Source organism: Elgaria multicarinata, chromosome 1, assembly GCF_023053635.1.
Source record: "Elgaria multicarinata webbii isolate HBS135686 ecotype San Diego chromosome 1, rElgMul1.1.pri, whole genome shotgun sequence".
Taxonomy (NCBI): Eukaryota; Metazoa; Chordata; class Lepidosauria; order Squamata; family Anguidae; genus Elgaria; species Elgaria multicarinata.
This window is the reverse complement of record NC_086171.1, coordinates 92,811,581-92,831,436: the sequence shown is the minus strand read 5'-3', so window position 1 is coordinate 92,831,436 and position 19,856 is coordinate 92,811,581. Positions and strand designations below refer to the sequence as shown.

Below are 19,856 nucleotides of genomic sequence, written 5' to 3'. Positions count from 1 at the left end.
AAAAATAGGAATTTAGGGAAACAGAGAATACTGTTTTTGGTTTTTGTTGTTTTACAGATATAAAGTCACTTCATTACTTTAGGAACATAAAATGTATTATGTATAACTTAGTTTGCTCATAAAATTACCATTGAAATTAAAAACTTTTATGAGCAAACCAAGTTATACATAATTTATGAGCAAACCAAGTTATACATAATTTATGAGAAAACCAAATTATACATAATACACTTTAGGTTCTTCTTTTAAGCATGGACAGAAGGAATGTCACCAGGTAGTGTCTGAAATGTATGAATCATGCTGGAAGCCAGAAGAAACAGGAAGCACTTGAAGGAGAGGAAGATGTACGACATCTATGCCTGTTTGTGAGGAATTTGTTGGGGTGGAGTTAGGGAAATTTGGTCTGAAGGAAAAGCTATTGAGAGCTTATTTAGCTGGGGTAAACTCTCTTGCCTATTAGGAATGATAATCAAGTATATTTAATTTACAAACCTTTTACCCAGAGGGGCAGAACTGTTTTGAGGATGGGGGCAGGCCAACTGTGGGCTGCATGATGTAATTGTGGGCATGGTCTCACCCACTGACCTCAAGGCCCTCTCCCCTGTCCCTTTTCCTCCCAGCACAGAGGAAGGCGTGCTGCTGGTGCTGGGAGAGCCCACTCCGTAGCCTCGTACTGTGCCTGGCACAGACACCCCTCCCATGGGCATGGTCTCTGGCTTAGAGCAGCTCCTGGTGCCCCTGTTGACACCCTAGTGCCACACAAATCTACTTGGCTCACATCAGAAGGAGCGTCCGCTCTACCTGATGTGGGACAAATCCCTGCTGCCTCCATTCTCACATCCCCAACCAGTGTGTAGGAGATTCCCTGCTGCTATTTCAAATTACACATTGTAAATAACACCAGGGATGCTCAGTGGTGGGGTTCTCCAGAGGGCAGGAACTTGGGGAACCCCAAGAGGTTACGCTGGTTGGATTGGGGGCCCTGTGTAATGTTCTGAACCCATTCTTTAAGCAATCTCAACCTGTTTTTTGAGGAGTGATATTTTATTGCCTTCTGCAAATATTTCAAAATATTTACAGAAGGGAATAAAATTTTGTTTGTTTTTTTCAACGGTTGTCGCTATGCCTATACTGATTACTAAGGGTTTTTTTAGGTACAGAGAATTTATTTTGGTGGTAGCAGTTGTAAAGGAAGAGCGCCCAGCAACCTGCTGGCTTCTTAACTGGATTTAGCACGGATCCCCAGGCACAGACACTCACAGCTCACACAAGATGAGGTTTAAGACCATTTATTAGGAAAAGGGCAGGAATACATGGGATTAGCAGAATAAAACCATAAAAGCATGCATAAATGTATAAGAACCCAGAACAAGCAAGCTAAAAACTAAAACTACAAAGTCATACGTCACCCAGACCGAACTCAGCCGACACCCCCCTGTTCTATTCACAAGGAAGTCTTTATACTATTCTTTTTGCTCCTTCCCCCCTCCCTTCAGCTTTGATGCGTGGAGTCTCTTCACACCTCTGCCCGGGATGGTTAATCACTCAAGGACACAAGACAGTTACAATCGGCTTGGCTCCAGTCTTCTCCCCCATACAGCTGCCTGGTTCTTATCTCCCTTCCTATGGAACCATAAAATCCACAAATTAAAAGACATGCCAGTCCCAAGGTCCAGTTAACCCTCACCCTACCCTTGCAGCAGTTAAAGATTTTAGAGCTGAGGCTGGGCAGCATTTCCTCACAGTAGCAATACCACAAAGGAATCATATGGAGGTGCCTTTATTGAAGTAATCATAGGTAGAGGAAGGTATGGTGTAGGGAGGCGAGGGGACATCACAGGAGATGGGGAAACTGATGTTTACTCATTGTTTTCCTTACTGGTCCTCCTTCCAACTCCCAGGTACCAGTTATTCTTCCGCCATGCCCTTTGGCCTGGTAGTGCAGTTGCTTCATGCCAGTTCAGTGCATAATGAGATCATGCTCATCCATGCGTAAATTGTGGATCAAGGAGCAGACCTAGCATGTATTACTGAGAATGGTGAGCTGGCTAGAGTTGCTCTAACCCAGCTCTGCCCACCTGGGTATTTGGTGTGACCTCAGGACAGACTAGAGGGTGCTGGGGGGAGGGATGGTTTGCCATGGTCCAGGAAACCTCTCCATCTTGGGGCTGGCCTGGAGGGCCTGCAAGTGATGTTGGGCCAAAGAGACAGTTAGGAGATGCTGCTGGTGTACCTCCCACCTTGCTGCTCAACAATCTCTCTGACCTAGTTCATTGAAGTGGTCTCCACCTGGATGGTGAAGGAACCCAGCACAGTGATCCTAGGGGACTTATTATTTATTTATTTATTTATTTAGCACCATCAATGTACATGGCGTTGTACATAGTAAAACAATAAAACAGCAACACCCTGCCACATAGGGTTACTTTCTACAATGTTTATGTTCAATATTCACGCCAAGGCTGCCTCTCATTCTCTCTTACTGTCAATGATGTTACGCTTACTCCGGTCAAGGAAGCTCGTAGCCTTGGCTTTATCTTCGACTCCTCGCTCTCCTTTATTCCTCATATTGAGGCAGTAGCTAAATCTTGTCGATTTTTCCTGTATAATATTGCCAGGATTTGATCATTTTTGTCTGTCTCTTCTGCCAAGACGCTTGTTCATGCACTGGTTCTTTCACGGTTGGACTACTGCAACCTTCTTCTCTCTGGCCTTCCTTCTTCTCACATCAGTCCGTTGGTTTCTGTTCACCACTCTGCCACAAAGATCATCTTCTTGGCTCGCCGCTCCGACCATGTTACTCCGCTTCTGAAATCTCTTCATTGGCTTCCAATTCACTTCAGAATCCAATATAAACTTCTCCTGTTAACCTTCAAAGCTTTTCACGGTCTAGCTCCTTCCTATCTCTCCTCTCTCATCTCACACTATTGCCCCGCTCGTGCTCTTCGCTCCTCTGATGCCATGTTTCTCGCCTGCCCAAGGGCCTCTACTTCCCTTGCTCGGCTTCGTCCATTTTCGTCTGCTGCCCCTTACGCCTGGAACGCTCTTCCAGAACATTTGAGAACTACAAGTTCAACCGCAGCTTTTAAAGCTCAACTAAAAACTTTTCTTTTTCCTAAAGCTTTTAAAACTTGATGTTGTGCAGACTTCTACTGTTACTTTCTACTGTTAGTTTTACCCTACCCTGTGCCTGCTTACCCTACCCTGTACCTGTTTGCATTCTCTTCCCCTCCTTATTGTTTTACTATGATTTTATTAGATTGTAAGCCTATGCGGCAGGGTCTTGCTGTTTACTGTTTTACTCTGTACAGCACCATGTACATTGATGGTGCTATATAAATAAATAAATAAATAAATAAATAATAATAATAATAATAATAATAATAATAATAATAGTGGATCAGCTTTGGGCTTCATGTTGTCCAACACAGAGCAGGGCATACCATTGATTTGGTACTTGTGAGATGGATGGAAAGGTGGGGTGGGTGGGTGGGAAGATGATAACCTCCTGAATTATTTAAAGGGAAGGGACATGCTGTGTGTGTATTGCTGACCTCTGTCTGGAATTTTGTTCAGCCACCAACTCCAGAAACTGACTACCCCAATCTTTCTCCCGATGAACTTGAACACTACCCTGAAGAAGATTATTCTCCAGTCGGCTCTTACAGGCAGCTGGATTATCCCTCAGCATGTCAAGTCTGGGCCTCCTACGGCAACCAGGAGGGGCTGGAGTTTGATAGTGACCATTATGTCTCGGACACGGTAAGAAAAATTTGGGAAAGATGTGGGGTAGTGCACAGCAATAACAATGCTGCTTTTCCATGCAGTGAGGAGAGGAACTCTGCAGCAGTACACACAGGGCACCATTAAATTATATCAAATTGATAGCTATTTAAGTTATATAAACATGCAGAGAAAGGGTTCCATTCATATTTTCTCCTATCTGCTATTTACTAAACAAAACATAACCACTCAGCTTCCACTTGGGTGAATATCACCACATCTGATTTGGTCTTTAGTGAGATCTGTTTACAGATATCCACACTGAAGATGCAGAAGGGGGCAGGCACTCAGAGGCAGTGCTAGCCTCCCCTAACCCTGGTGCGCTCTAGATGTGCTGGACTATAGCTCCCATTTCCAGCTAGCATAGCCAATGGCCATGAAGGGAATTCTAGTCCAACACTTTTGGAAGACACCAGGTTGGGGAGGCTGCTTTAAACCCTACTCCATTACCTCAAGTGCCAGCTGCATTCACTAGTGGCCCCGAAGGCTAGTTTTGCCAACCACCTGCAAAACTTAGCCCTGTATCACCTTGCTGGCTATGTTGCAACTCCCTGATGACTTTTTCACACACACCGCGAACATCTAGAATACATCTAGTTGATAGATGTAGTCTGGCTGGTAATAGCCAAGACTTTTTTAGCCATTGAAAAAGCCTGTCCAGGTCATCAATGCCCATTCAGGAAACATGAATTGATTGTCACTGAGGATTAGCAAATGATCAAGTATACAAAAGATTACTTAAAAGTGGTAAATAAAACCAACTGTCCTGCAGAAATAAGTTTGCCACTCTTTTGATCTGGCTGGGTCTTCCTTTTATTTAACAATTGCGTAGGAGACAGAAATTCATGGTGGACTGGAGATCCTTGTTTTAAGCCTTGAGCAAAAGTATATTTTTTATTTATTTCATTTTTATACCGCCCAATAGCCGAAGCTCTCTGGGCGGTTAATATCTTAAATATTAACATTTTGTATTGCTCTTTTTTACTGTATTTGAGAGCTCTTTAAGGGTGATATGGGCCCATCTATTTGATGTAAGACTCTTCTCTTGGGGTAATGTGGGCTAATCATCAACATGAATAAATGGAAATTTGAATGGGGCAACGGGTTGAGGGCAATGGGGACCAATTAGCCTGTGCGATGCCTCCGTTTTGTTCCATGCTGATCCTGCTAATGAAATTACATTGCTCAGGTAACACTGTCCAGCCATCACCATAGTACCAGCAGTGGGTCCAGTCTGGACAGCAGCCCATTTGGGAATTGGTCACCCAATCTTTTGGCTTTCCCTGGTTCAAAGGAGGAGCAGGTAAGCAAACTGGTAGCGGCAAATGTGAAGTGGGAAGATAAGCAAATGTGCTGGTCCCTTGGGACCATCATTGGAAAGGTGGAGATGACATAAGGCAGCGGGGCAACAGCATGTGGTCTCTGCCGCCTCCCCCACCACAACAACACCACTTTCACTGCCCCTGAAATTGTGGTGTGTGTGTTTTTGTTTGTCCGTAGCTGTTATGGAGCGTTAATAAATTTAGTTTGAAAACAAGCTAAAGTTAACCACTGTAATGCTCTGGAGCAGTTTGCCAGCAATATTGTTCATTTCTTTTTTGAGAGGGTACTATGGAGTGGTGTGTGTGTGTGTGTGTGTGTGTGTGTGTGTGTGTGTGTGTGTGTGTGAAAATGGCCCCCAGGAAATGCCCATCCCTGGTACAGGATGATGAGCAAAGGACCACATTTCCCCTCATCCAGCTGACAACTGCTAGCCACAGCTCCTTTCTTTACTTTTAATATGTTTCTTAAACATAGGCAGAGGGGAGGAAACAAGGGGAGGAAAAATGGAGCCAACATTAAACTAGAAGAATCCACACAAAGGCAGTTACTTATATGGGTTTAGTTTCTGGAGCGAGGACCAAAAGGTTAAGCTAAAACATTACTTATAGGGAACATTTCCAGACCAAAGGCAATGCTGGGAGTCAGAGCAGAAGAGCAATCATAAAAGTGTTTCCACACTCAGGTGAAGTAGAAAAGGGACTTTTGTTTCAACCAGCTTTGTAATGCAAATGTAAAACCTATTCATTTTCAGAACAAATACCTTTCCTGCGCTCTCTCTTCTACATCATTGACGTTCACATAAGTAGCATGAGAAAGGCTGAGAAGCTTCCCGTAGCAGGAAGCTCCCACTAGGAATGGGAAGGTTGGAACAGATAGATCCCACAACGACCAGGGCAAGTTTAAACCACAGCCTTTTTCTCCTCCCCAGTTCAAAACTCTTGAAAAGGCTGGAATGCTCCATCGGACAAAAACTGCTGATAAAGGAAAACGCTTGAGGTAAGGCTGACTTGCTAGTGTATCTGGAGAATTTCTGCTGCCCTCCCTCCCTACAGTTCTCTTTGAAGTTATAGGAATGTAAACACTGAATTAAAACTGGGTTTAATGAAAAGAAACAAAATCAAAAAGACTAATTTCAAAACTAGAAGGGACACAAGGAAGTTGAAGCCACATTAAGAATCAAATATAAATGTTTTGGTCTCAATTTGGTACAGTGATCTAAAAACAGCCACAATATTCCTTGATAGCTATTTCAGTGTTTCTCAAACTTCTGAGGGAGAGTGGCAGGAGGGAAGCATGGAGGAGCCACTGTTTCCGCGCCCCCCCCCCCCCCATGCCTTAAAACAGAAAGCACACGACACTCTGACAGTCAAAAAAGACGCATGTCTATTTTCTTGAGCAATGGTCTCTTCTTTCCAGCAGTGGAATAGAACAATGGATATTGCCGTCAATGGATAGTGCCTTCTCCTTTTTCCAGTCAGATAAGACCCAGAGATAGGACCCTGCTTTGTGGTCAGTGATGGTGCTTCTGAGATTACCCTGTGCCAGTCAGCAGCAGCACAAACTAAACCATGGAATCCTGGTGCATGTTTGCTCCCTCTCTCTGGATTATGTCACTCCCCATGCATTGCAGAGAAAAGGAGGATGGGTCCTTCCTAGTCGAATGGAGATAGAGTGGTGTACAAAATTCATTTGGTTTGCATTTTAATTTGAACTGATCTAATTTGTACTAAACAAAATAATTTGCAAACTGTAACACAATTAGCCTTTGAATGTTGCACTCCTCCAAATTTTTCAGTGCAGTTCTCCAAACAAAAATGTTCACATTAGAGGAAATTACATACAAAAACTCATATATTAGGGAAATTTGCTTGCAAAATATGTATGTTAGTTAAAATTGCATACAAAATGCATATGGATTTTCATGCAGAGTTTTAAAAATATTAACAAACTGATATGGAAGCAGGATGGAACAAACTTGTGTTTTAACAAATGCAAAAGTAATGGAATCAAAGCAGATTCACCTGTCCCTAGAGGCATCCACATGGTGGCTTAATTTTTTGAGGCACATCTCAGCCCATCTTGCTGCATAAGCTTGGGAATTATTGCTCTACTTAAAACTCATTTCAATAAGGGATATAAAGGTGCGGCATTGCTTACAAAAGGAATTGACTTTTTATTGTGATTTTAACAAAACAAAACAATTGTAAAGGGGAAAAGGACAAAAAATACATGCATAGAAATATCAATGTTCCATTAAATACAACATTCTACCAAAAAATCCCCAGCAACAACAGATTACACGTAAACTTCTTGAAAAGCAGACCAAATATCCATATATTTATCCATTCACAAATGACACCTATTAAATGACACCTGTTAAAATCCATTCACAAATGACACCTGTTAAAATGTTGATAACCTTATTAGATCCTCAATCCATTGCATTATAGGAGGTGAACATTTATCCTTCCAGTGTTGTAATATCAGTCTTTTGGCTGTCAAAAGTGCTCAGAAAATCCATTTGCGTTTACCATATGCTGGCCCTGTTCGGAAGACACCTTAAACCACGGTGGTTTAATGTGTCTTTCAAACAGGGCCATTAACTTTCAAGAAACCAGTAAATAGTTTAGGAAAACATGTATGTCAAACAATATTAAGTAATGTTCCAGCACAATATTTATCAGTATTATGACCTCATCTTAAAAGGAGGTGACAATTGGGCATTGCTAAAACATATGGAAAAGAGAATCCTGAGGTGTTTTACATCTCCAACAATTATGTGAATTAGACACACCCTTATTAAAAAGACGTTGTGGAATCATCAATGGAATCATCTGTACTTTCTTCTTACTAGAATAGAAATATTTAATCCTTGTATATATGCACATATAATATATAATCTGTATACTACATAATTATATTAGCTGATATACCCGCTGTTGCTTGGGGCCCCTAAGATATTTGTATGCCGCTCTGAGATGTTAATGATATAGGGCGGGATATAAATGTTTTAAATAAATAAATATTTGTATGCAAGGTAATCATCTTAAAGTAGTAGGCCAGCGTTAGGCCTGTGAGGTAACTTTAAAAAGAATTAAATTCATTTCTTTTTTCTCTCTCTCGCCCCTGACGCATGGCCTGGGCAGCCTTGAAGCTGCTGGCATGTTTTTCTTGGTCCCCACAAAAAAATGGAAACAGTGGGTATTAGGAGCCCTTCTGGGCAAGGAAAAGATTAATTGGTGTTTTCCCTCCCCTCTTTGCTTTCAGTTCCCTCAACAGTTGCTGGGTTCAACTGTTTGTAAATATGGCCTAGAATCCATTTTGTTTTGCCGTATAATGCATCTCAGTCATATTGTGAACATGTGGTTTTAAAAAAATCCTTTCTTTCCTTTTCATGGTGCAAGTTAACACATATTCCTGGCTAAATTCCTTGTTTTATGGGGCATACTCTTTTTTCTTCTTACACTTGTGATTATATAACCCAAACTCAGTTACAGCCATTGATTCTTATTTTCCTGCTGCCTCAGTTGGCCGATGTGTGAAATGGGTTTCGTGCAGCGCCGGGGCTACCATTACGCTAACTAGGCACCCGCCTAGGGGTCAGACCTCAGAGGGATGCAGTACTGCCCTTTAAGGGTCACAGTTTTATTCAAATTAGCTGTTTTAAGAAAAAAACATAATAAAAGGAAAATATAATAGTTCAGAAACTCTTCTTGAACAGCTGAATCGAAGTTGGCAATTTTTCTTGGCGGGGGTGCAAGTAGCTCACATTGCCTAGGGCGCAAAATAGTCTGGCACCAGTCCTGGTTTCATGGTCTCCCATCTCCCTGTAATTTAAATCTTGGAGACGTGGGCTTGGCTATAGCCTTTCTCTGTGTTGTGACATTCCCTGGATAAATTGGGGGGGTTTTAAGACACTTAAAAAAACCCACCTGATCTCTGTTGGTTCTGGGAATTTAGTACGCTGCAATTATGTAACCCAAACACACACTCTCTTACAGTCATTGACTTTTATTTGCCTGCTGCCTCAGTTTGCCTGTGTGTGAAATGGGCTTCTTCCTTTCCCCCCTCCCTTTGCTTTCAATAAGTGGGCTCTGCCACAAACTGCTTCCTTTGGTTATTCGGGAGAGGTTTCTGGGAGAGGGGGTGACCCCTTGGCTCCACCTCTAGTGAAAACATTTTCTGCCCCACCAGTTAGGGTTAAGTAACTGAGGTTTGGGGTGAGGGCCATTATAACTGCATTGCACTTAAACCCCCTGATGCCTAAATGTATTTTTGGCAGTTCTCCAAACTATACTCCAGCACCAGCAAGCAGAGCAGCAAGAACACCCTCAGAAGAATTAATCTGCTTCTTCCATGTCTCTCTTCCTTTTTTTCTCAGGACAGCAGGCCAGGAAAAATGAGAGGAGGGAAGAATTAATCTGTACCTTCTCCATGTCTTCCTTTTTTTCTCCTCAGAGAAAACAGGAATGGGGAGTGGGTAGAATTTACTCACAGTGCAAGCATATGAATGTTTCCTTATAAATTAATCCCACCATATTCAATGCCTCGTATTTCTTTTATTTCATATTACAAAGGCAATGAATTACAATAAAGAACACCCAGCTTCATCAGGAGCTTCATCTTCAAAAACTTCATCTTTTCAATCTTTAGACTACTTCATATGCATTAGGTTTCCTTGGTGTACAGGGCCCAGGTGTCTCAGTTTGCTCTTACTTTCCTTACACTAAGAGTCCACCTTCCTGGTTCTGCCTGCACTGGTTCAAAAGTAACTGTTTTCTAAAGAAAGTGTTTTGTCTATCTAATCCATATGTCAAGAAAATGCTTGTGTAATGACACAACAGTTTTTCAAAGTCTTTTTCCTTACAGTAATTTGAATTTCGCTAATCCATGCTATATTTTTTTAAAAAGTCAAACAAAAAGTACCCTAAATTTATCAATATATGACTTATTTCAGAATATATGATTAGGATGGCAGTTTTAGTGTGAGATCTACCATTATTTTTCTTTCAGAGATCTTAACATGTGCTATACAGCCCGCCCACCTAGACGTATACTTTGCCCCTTCTGTGCATTTTTTCCTGGTGCCACCACTGTGTGCAATACTTAGGGTGACCATATGACCGGATTTGCCCGGATTTGTTTGGGTTTTTGATGACAAATCCGGGAGAGGGAGGGGAAATCCGGATTTTTCCAAAGAGCAGCTCTAATGGGAATTAACATTAATGCTTATAACTCTGTCATTTTTTAAGATAAAGACATGAAACTTGGCATGATGGTAGCTCTTAGGAAGGGTTTTAGTCATACCAAATTTGAAACAGATCTGTTCATCCATTGATTTTTTAGGATTTTTTTAAAAATTGAGGTTTTTAAATTATTATTTTTAAACCGTCATTTTTAAAGATAAAGAGCTGAAAATTGGCACCATGGTAGCTTTTAGGTAGAGCTTTAGCCATACCAAAGTTGAAACAGATCTGTTCATCCATTGATTTTTAGGAATTTTGTAAAATTTGAGGATTTAATTTTTTAAAATTATTTTTAAGAATAAAGAGATGAAACTTGGCACCATGATTGCTCTTAACAAGGACTTTAGCTATGCCCAGTTTGAAACAGATCTGTCCATCCATTGAGTTTTAGGATTTTTTTTTAAAGTTTGAGGTTTTAAATTTATTTTTTTTAAATGACATTTTTAAAAGATAAAGGGCTGAAAGTTGGCACCATGATAGCTCTTAAGGAGAGATTTAGCCACGCCAGGTTTGAATCAGATCTGTTCATCCATTGTTCTTTTAGGATTTTTTTAAAAGTTCAAAGTTTTAAAATTATTGTGTTTTAAAACTGCTGGAGCCATATCCTTCAAGCTCATGTTGTCAAACCTCCTCTTTGGGGTTTAGCATATTGACCAGTTTCAGCCCTTGGCATTAAGGGGATCTCCAGTCTTTAGGTAAACTGCCACAACACCCACCCTAATGTTAGAGTAGAGAAACTTGTGACAATTATACACAAGCTTTTTTTTTTAAAAAAAAATGAAATTAAAAAAAGCCAGCCATCCCGCTGGCCAGTAGACAGCAGCTTGCAATGAGTGAAGACACAGTCAGAAAAGATATTTGAGGGAAGGGGAGACTGTATCACACAAAGCATAGCAAAAGCTTCAAAGTACAGCAAAACCTACAAAAGTAGGAGTGAGTGAAGTTAATTTCAGATACATTGAATCTCTCACTTGTTCTTTATTTCAGTGATTTTAACATTAAGATGCTATGTAGAACAGATTTGTCTTAAATGTGTGCTGTAAAATCAGACATGTGACCAATGCTATGTTCGGGTGGGCACGCCCCCTTGGTGCTCGACACGCCCCCTTGGGGGCCGACCATGTTGTCCTCCTTTTTGGTTTCCAAAATATGGTCTATCTAGCAATACTGTTTATTTGGCCCCATCATGTGTTTCAAACAAAATCTTTCTCGGGCAAGACTCTGTGCTCTATGCTTCCCAAATACTCAGTTGCACAGGGTATTGTGTGTTACTGTTGTGTTACAGTGCCCTTAGTGAAAATTGTGTTCAAAAACACGTGGGGCCAAATGGACAATTTTGTGTGTATCTTGAGATTTCCGCCCCTTTTGTTTTTGCATTGGTGCCTTCTCCCTTTTCTGCAGAGCACTATTGATTTAAGGCTGATGTGTGAAAAAGGCCTCCCCGCTTTCTCAGCCTCATTCTCATACCACAAAAGCGGTGGAGGCATTTCAGCCATTTCCTCAGGTTGGGAGAAATTTTAAGGCTTTTTAGGGCTGGGAGCCTTACAGGGAAAGTGGTAGTGACATTGCCTTTTAAAAAAAATAAATCTTCCTTCCTAAACTTGTTTGATCTGCCACTGGAATTGTTGATGGAGTTATAACAACTGATAGCCAACAGGCCACCACTTTCTTTCACAGTGCCGTACTGAAAAGCCACGACATCCTGATGTAGCATTATTCCAGATGCATTGCAGAGAAGCTGGTGGCCCCACAGTTTAAGAAAGGGTGTTTTCAGGGTGGAAATTAAAAAAAAGAGGTCAGGAGAACAAGGCATACTAAACATGAAGATTTTTGCTTTCTGGAAGCTGCCTTAGGGCATAACACTATATGAAATGCAATATAAAACCACTGTTTTAGTTCTATTTCTAGCTAACTTTTAGCATCAGCAATGCTAAAAGGCCCTAGTATAGAAAAGAACTTCTATCTATACACCAAAGTATCTCTTGTGTGCAGTTCAAGCTCAATATCTTGTCTCTTTCCCAAACGTCTCCCTGGCCATGCTGACGCTCTTATCTGCTCTTCAGCTCTTCTACCTGTTCCTTTCTGCCCAGGACTGCTTCCTTGGGATGGACATCAGTTTGTCTCCGTCTCATCCCTCAACTAAATACTGGCTCTCTCATTTGAGTAGCTCTATCTGGGAGAATTTTTTGCCTTGCTTCCTCATCATCACAGGCCCTTTTCCAGCAGAGAGGAGCATGGCATGGAACCTTCATGTAATAATTAGGGGAGGGAAATGTAAACATTTCCTAACACCGCTGGTGGCTGAAAAATGGTGGGAAGTAAGGATGACTGAAACTGGGCAACAGGAGGAGGGCAAGAAAGCCCTTTTCTCTGAGCTTGACTCCATCCCCTCCTCTCCACATCATGCCACCTAGTTAGCACTGACCTGGGTATGAGGTGTCCTTTCTGTTGTCTTCTCTTAGGAAGAACTGGAGTTCTTCATGGACGGTGTTGGAAGGTGGTGTCTTAACATTTTTCAAAGACTCAAAGCATTCAGCTTCTGGCAGTGTGGTAAGTCCTCAGCCTTGGCTGGCATCCCTGATTTAAGGGCAGACCAATTGATATTCCAGTGGTGCAGGGGCTGGGGATGAAATTCAATTCCACAAGGGACCAAGATAACCCAATGGACTGGCTTCCCTCATATGAAGCTTGGCTGCTCATTAAGGTCAGAGCTACATTTGATTGGGATGCAGGGAGAGGTCTCCTCAGTGGCCACACCCAGCTTTGGAACCCTTCTGTTAAGAAGCACATTTTGCCTTCCATCATCATGTGAAAACTTTTTTTTGGCATTAAACCTTCGAGGTTGTTAGCAGTGTTAACTCCTTGAGTGATTTGGCTTTTGAAATTTGTCATCTTTTGTCTCTTGTATTGTCTGTTTTTGTTGTTCTGTTCTTAATTGTGTTGTATGCTGCCTTAAGTCACTTTGAAGGGAAGGAGGAATAAACTATTTTTAATAAATATATTGCCACCGAAGAGTGTTGGTGCTGTGGTTTCTTCTTTATAAAATTGATGCCTTCATATCTAAGAACAATGTCAGTCCTTAACTTTGAAAAAACTCACAGTTTTCATTTATATTTAGCTTTTGCTCTTTATAAAAGTCAGAGCTTTTATGCATGTGTACATAACTAATATTGACATTGATGTGCTTTGACAAGGAATTGGGTATCTAGGGAGGCAAAATACAACTAGCCATGGGAATAGAACAGTAGGATATAGCTTCACGGATAAATGAGGATGGGGTTCTTGTTCCTCTGTAGTTGTGAGCAGTCACACAATTTGGATTTCTGTCTCTTTCCTTCACTTCACCCTCAGAAACATCCCTCGGTCCTAAGTAGCCCAGAGCACACTGTGGATCTTCATGGAGCAACACTTTCTTGGGCCACCAAAGACAAGTCAAGCAAAAAGAACGTCTTGGAAGTAAGGGATGGTTGCCATCTCTCTTTTTGTGAAAATCAGTTCAGGAAGCTGTTCTTCCCCTGCCTTGGAGAAAAGTGTACATGTTTTTAAAAACAAAGCTGTAATAGGCAACCTAACGCTGAGAATGAAATTACATTTCTGCTTGCTTCTTGCTACAAGGATGCTCCTCTATGAGGGCTGAAACTCTTTTTGAATGTGAATTCTGTCACTTCCTAAACACAGGTGGCTTTAAAAACAAAAACAAAAAGAAGGATGATATGGAGGGAGTGCAGTGGGACTTGCGCTGTTGGCCACTTTTTTTTAAAAAAAAAAAAGTCCACATTTGTATACTGCATACTAGTTCTATGTAGTGGATGGTGGCGAAACCTGTGCAGTGTTCTCCTAGCCAGAGCCTGCCTCAGGAACTGCCAAGCACATGTTAAGCCAGACTGTACAATCATAGTGTTATGAGATGCATCCTTTAGTGCAGTATGTTTCCAGGAGCCCTCTTGACTCATTAAAGAAATCAGCAGCAACTCCCACACGTAAAAAAGAAACCATACTATAAAACCTTGCCAATACCTCGTTGTTTTGACACTTGATCCCTTTAGCACTGCTGAGGTATTGCTTGCCCACAATTAGTTGAAAATGGAATTAAAATACAGGTTCCACAGAATCACTTATTATCCCAGTAAATCTTCTGTAATGCTGCTGCACAGGTACATTCCATTCAGGAAAAATGCCTTTGTAATGTGAATTGAAAGCTTACTATTTGCATTTTCACCTGCTTTCTTGCTTTCCTTCTGGTAGATTAGTCATTAATTGCCCCTTGTTTAGTCAGCTTTTGTTTCACACAGGATGAGTGAAATGTTACATTACTATTTTCTTTCCATATTAGCAAAATACCACATTATCACTATAATAGAAAGAAAAGGGTGGTGGGTAATAATGAAAAGAAGCCATTAATGTAATATTCCCGTGGAACAGAAGTTGACTACACAAGGGACAATTTAATACATCCTCCACCCCAGCAAACAAATGATGACCAAATAAGGGCAATTAATCACTAATCCCCCAGCCATGCTGAGCAAGAAAGCAATAAAAGGGCCAGAATGTGCGGACTGGAAACGTTCAGTTTAAAGGGACAGTTACCATAAGCCTCAGCATCATTTTTCATGTCCACATTGGATAGGCTGGTATTACAACTGGAATTTTTAACCAAACAACATCATAAGTCATCAAGTCTGAATAATTATGGCAGGAACAATATGTGGATTCCCCATAAAACAGGACCAAGAAAAAAAAAGGATGGTAATTCTAGAGCAAAAGGACTAGCGGGGAAGCAACCTTTGTGATAGCGCCAAGTACAGAAAACGCTACTGTACAGGGGGCCACTCACCTTGATGAGAATATGCTTGTTGCAAAATTAGAAATTTTGAAGTACAAGAAAGTCCTACTTAATAGTTGGTACTCTAAAAATTCTTGTGAATAGTATTAAATCTCAGGACACTTCTCAGAATTCTTGGGGTTGTGGGGAGCATCTTCTGACTGGGTGTCATGTACAAAGTATTTTTCTGTTCTAGCTGAAGACACGGGAAGGCTCTGAATACCTGATCCAGCATGATTCGGAGACTATCATTGGCACATGGCAGAAGGCAATTGCCAACAGCATTAGCAAACTAGTGAGTTATGAGCGGGGCCTTGTCCAATGCTGACATCCTATTGTTTTTATTAGTGGAACCCCCAGGTAAACCCCCTACCAGTTGACCCTATGGCACACCTACTTTAAAGGGGATGCAGAAAATTCTTGGTAGAAGGGAAGTATAGGTGCTGTATACTGTGTATAGGGGAAAGAAGTTTTAGGCATATTTAGTAAGCAATAAACCATGTTAATACAACCTGTTGTAGATGTACCTCCAAAGAATTTCCCACAAACACTTTTCAAGTTGATTAGGCAAAAGTAAAGCACATTTACAGTGCACTGCTAAGAAAGTTTACTTCAAAGTAAGTTCCTCTAATTTCAATGGGACTTACTCTCTAGTGTGTTTGGGACTGATGCCTTAATGTGGTTTAAAAGTTATATTCAACAAATTCAAAGCTTACTTTAAAATGTTTTATTGCAGTACGTATAAGTATTTTAAGATATGAAAACTTGATAGCATACACTTTCTTTAGCTTGCTTAAGTTTGCTTTAGCTTGCTTTAGCTTGCTTAATATAAAATATAATAGAAAAATTATGAATACTAATAATGGACAGTGGAAAATTCTTAAACATCCTCATATTGAGCAAATCCAAAGAGCTTGACATGATATATTAGTTTCATATATCATAGTCATTTGAAAAGGAGGGGGGTAAAGGAATTAAAACTTTGAAGATTGCCAATTTGATCTAGTTGCTAATTAAATCTGTGAAACACGTTTTTAGAAAAGGGATTTTTTTTCAAATACCCATGGAAATTTTTCCATTCCATTGTTTTCAGCCCATGTTGCTAATTAAAGGGCAGTAAATGTTCAGTTCATTTAGCATTTTATTTCCTGCAGTTTGGGTTTTCTAGGTGCTAAAACATCAAGAGCTAACCCTGAACATTAATTCTGCAAAGCCAAGCTGACTTTCTTAGTGTCCAGTATCTTTAAACTTGATCAGCTTCTATTTGTTGTTTTAAATCTCACTCTTTTGAGTTTTACATAATTATTACAATTGTTGTGTGGTTATCTACATATGCAAAGACCTTTACAATCTTTAACTTTTTTGGTCTTCACACAAACTCAATGGGACAGTCTATTCATGAAGAGTTTTGTTTTGTGACCTAGACAAATGAGGGTGCTTCCAGGCGCCATCACCCTGCCTCATTCATGGAATTTACCAGGGGGTCCAGACAACAATGTCTTTCATTTGCAGCCCTCCCATGTTTTCCCACAACTCCCCACCCCCATTTTTTTCTTCACATGAAAATCTCAATTAAGGAGGGAGAAGTGAAAGAGCTACACAGTGCCTTTTGACTAGTAACACTAGGAGCCATCTGTCTGGAAGCACCCCGGTTTGACAAAGGTTACTCTGTATTTCTTTCAGCCCATGGATTTCCCTGGTGAAAACAATGAAGAAAATTCAGCAGACTTCAAATCCATGGACCAAATAGGAAGCAACAAAGAGAAGGAGGGTGAAAAGAAGAGTCCTGGTCAGTGGTAATATTCAATATAAATGTTTAATTGGTTGCTTGATTTGATTTTTTTATTGTTTTTTTTATTTTCTACACTATATAAACATACAACATTACAATAATAATGATAATAAAAAGAAAACATCAAACAACTGCTACATACATATTGAATAAATGTTGAGTACATATATGTTGAATAAGTATTACCTATACATTATCATACTACAACATAATCATTCTTAACATAAAAGTGCACCCCCCACCTCGGGATCTATTCCTGAATCCAAAATCTTATCGTTTCTTCTGCTGGCGGTTTCCCACTTCCCTTAGTAAACACGAATATTAGGAACTGTTTCCAGATTCCTTCAAACTCATTTATTTTAGTTACGCCTTTTCTCCACTTAATATTACATGTCAGTTTATCATTAATGGCTATATCCCATACTTCTTTATACCATTCTTCAATAGAATATTCCCCTTGAATCTTCCAGTTCCTGGCTACCATCAATCGTGCTGCAACCAGCAAACTCGATATCAACTCTATAGTTTCTTTTCCACACTTTATATCTTCAAATAGTGACAGCAATGCAATCTTTGGTGTTTGTTCTATTTTCATTCCCACTATATCTTCAATTTCTGAAAACACCATCTTCCATAATCTTTGTACATATTTGCATTCCCACCACATATGTAAATACATTCCTTTTTCCCCACAACCTCTCCAACAATTTGCTGAATGCTGATCATTTATCTTATTCAATCTAGTCGGGGTTAGGTACCACCTCCACAAAATTTTAAAATAATTCTCCTTTATTCTCACTGACAAACTTCTCAACACTCTTTGTTTCCATAGTCCCTCCCATCTCTGTCGCCCTATTTGTACCTTCAAATCTGACTCCCGTACCATTTTCTCTGAGTTCTCTCTAAACTCCTTTTCTAACAATATTTTATATATTTCACTCATTAACACTTTTAAAACTATACTACCCCCTTTACCTTTTTCCTTATTTACTATTAACTCTTCAAACTTCGTCATCTTTCTGCAAACTCTATTATCTTTAATCCACTTTTTGTTCCATTGTTCTAATTGCCCATATTCTAACCAAGATAATTTTTTCTCCTTTAACAATTTTTCCATATCTTCTCTTGTTTTTATATCTCTTAACCAATCCTTTAATTTCATTTTATTTTTCTCTTTTAATATTTTACATAATCTACCCTTCAGATCCTCTGGGAAATTCTTTAACGTTATTATCGGTGCTAAGGGAGAGTTGCTCGGAAGCAACTTCCCTTTAAATTTACTCCAAATTTCCCATTGAGTCCTCAAGAGTGGATTATCTATACTTCCAACCCACTTTCTCCCTCCATCTTTAAAAAAGACATTATCCAAACTCATCTCTACATTACTTATAGTTTTTTCTTCCATCCAATGTAAATCTCCTACTCCTATAATTGCTTCTACAATATGTCTTAATCTATTTGCTGCATAGTATAATTTTATATTTGGGAGACCCAATCCACCCTTTTTTTGGCTTAGATACCAATTATTTTTATTCACTCTTACTCTCTTTTCTCCATTACAATATTTATTAATAATATTTTGCCAACTTTTTATCTCGGTTTCTGATATTTTTATTGGTAACATCCTAAACACAAAATTAATTTTAGCTAAAATCTTCATTTTTATTAAAGCTATTCTTCCAAACCAAGATAAATTTAGTCTTTTATATTTCTCCAATTTCTCTAATACCTCTTTCTTTAACCTCATTAAATTCTCCTTTTCAAGATTCTCTAAATTTTTTGTAATTTTAATTCCCAAATATTTAATCTCCTCCTTAACTCTCATTTCTATTCCCTTATGTTCCCATTCCTTTTCTTCCTTCTTAGTATAATTAAACAGCATCATCTCTGATTTAGACCAATTTATTCTTAACCCTGTAATTTCTTCAAATTCCCTCAACTGATATTTGATTCTTTCTATTTTTCTTATTGGGTTCTTAATGGTCAATAAAGTGTCATCCGCAAACATATTTAACTTTATTTCCCTTACCTCTCCAATTCCTTCTAACTCTTCATCCTCCCTTAGTGCCTTCGCCAATACTTCCATAACCATTACAAACAGGACCGGCGAGAGTGGACATCCTTGTCTTGTACCTCTGGCTAGTCGTATCTTTTCAGTGAGTCCATCGTTTACCACCACTACAGCTGTATTTTGGGAATATAACTGTTCTATTATATTTTTAAATTTATTTCCAAATCCCAATTTATCTACAATAATCTTTAATGCCTGCCAGCTCACACAATCAAAGGCCTTAAAAATATCCAATGCCATAATTCCTGCCTTAATATTTGATTTTTTTATTATATTTATTACATTTAAAACTCTTCCCACTAAACTATGCATCTGCCTTCCTGCTACAAATCCACATTGATCTTCTCCTATGTATTCTGATATAAATTTATTTAACCGTTTAGCCATAATAGATGAGAAAATTTTGGCATCCTGATTTATTAACGAGATAGGTCTGTAAGAATCAGGACTAGTCAGGTCTTTATCTGGTTTTGGAATTAAAATTATCAATGAGTGTTCCCATGATTCAGGTATCTTCTCTCCTAATAATATCATATTATAAAGTTTCAATAATTTTGGAACTAAAAATTCTTTGAAGACTTTATAATATTCTGGTCCTAAACCATCTACTCCCGGTGATTTACCAACTTTCAACTTATCAATTACATCTTCAACTTCTCTTTGAGTTATTACCTTCTCCATTAGCTCTTTATATTCTGGTTTTATTCCGTTCTTTATAAACCTTCCAATATATTCCTCCACCTTTTCTTGTTGAATTTCTTTACCCTTATATAGTTCCTGATAAAATTCCTGGAAAATTTTTATTTTATCTTTCATTAT

The 19,856-nt window shown here is 39.5% G+C and overlaps 1 protein-coding gene across 2 annotated transcripts in view; it reads left to right on the top strand.

Annotated features, from left to right (window-relative positions):
- Positions 1 to 19,856, top strand: part of LOC134402884 (rho GTPase-activating protein 27-like) — an 80,943-nt gene that overhangs the window by 42,928 nt on the left and 18,159 nt on the right. For both annotated transcript variants that reach the window (XM_063132777.1, XM_063132769.1), the window contains exons 4-10: positions 3,577 to 3,762; positions 4,973 to 5,086; positions 6,035 to 6,102; positions 12,815 to 12,902; positions 13,704 to 13,808; positions 15,371 to 15,469; positions 16,858 to 16,963. In XM_063132777.1, coding sequence (XP_062988847.1) covers positions 3,577 to 3,762; positions 4,973 to 5,086; positions 6,035 to 6,102; positions 12,815 to 12,902; positions 13,704 to 13,808; positions 15,371 to 15,469; positions 16,858 to 16,963 — 766 coding nt within the window. The remainder of the gene's footprint in view (positions 1 to 3,576; positions 3,763 to 4,972; positions 5,087 to 6,034; positions 6,103 to 12,814; positions 12,903 to 13,703; positions 13,809 to 15,370; positions 15,470 to 16,857; positions 16,964 to 19,856) is intronic.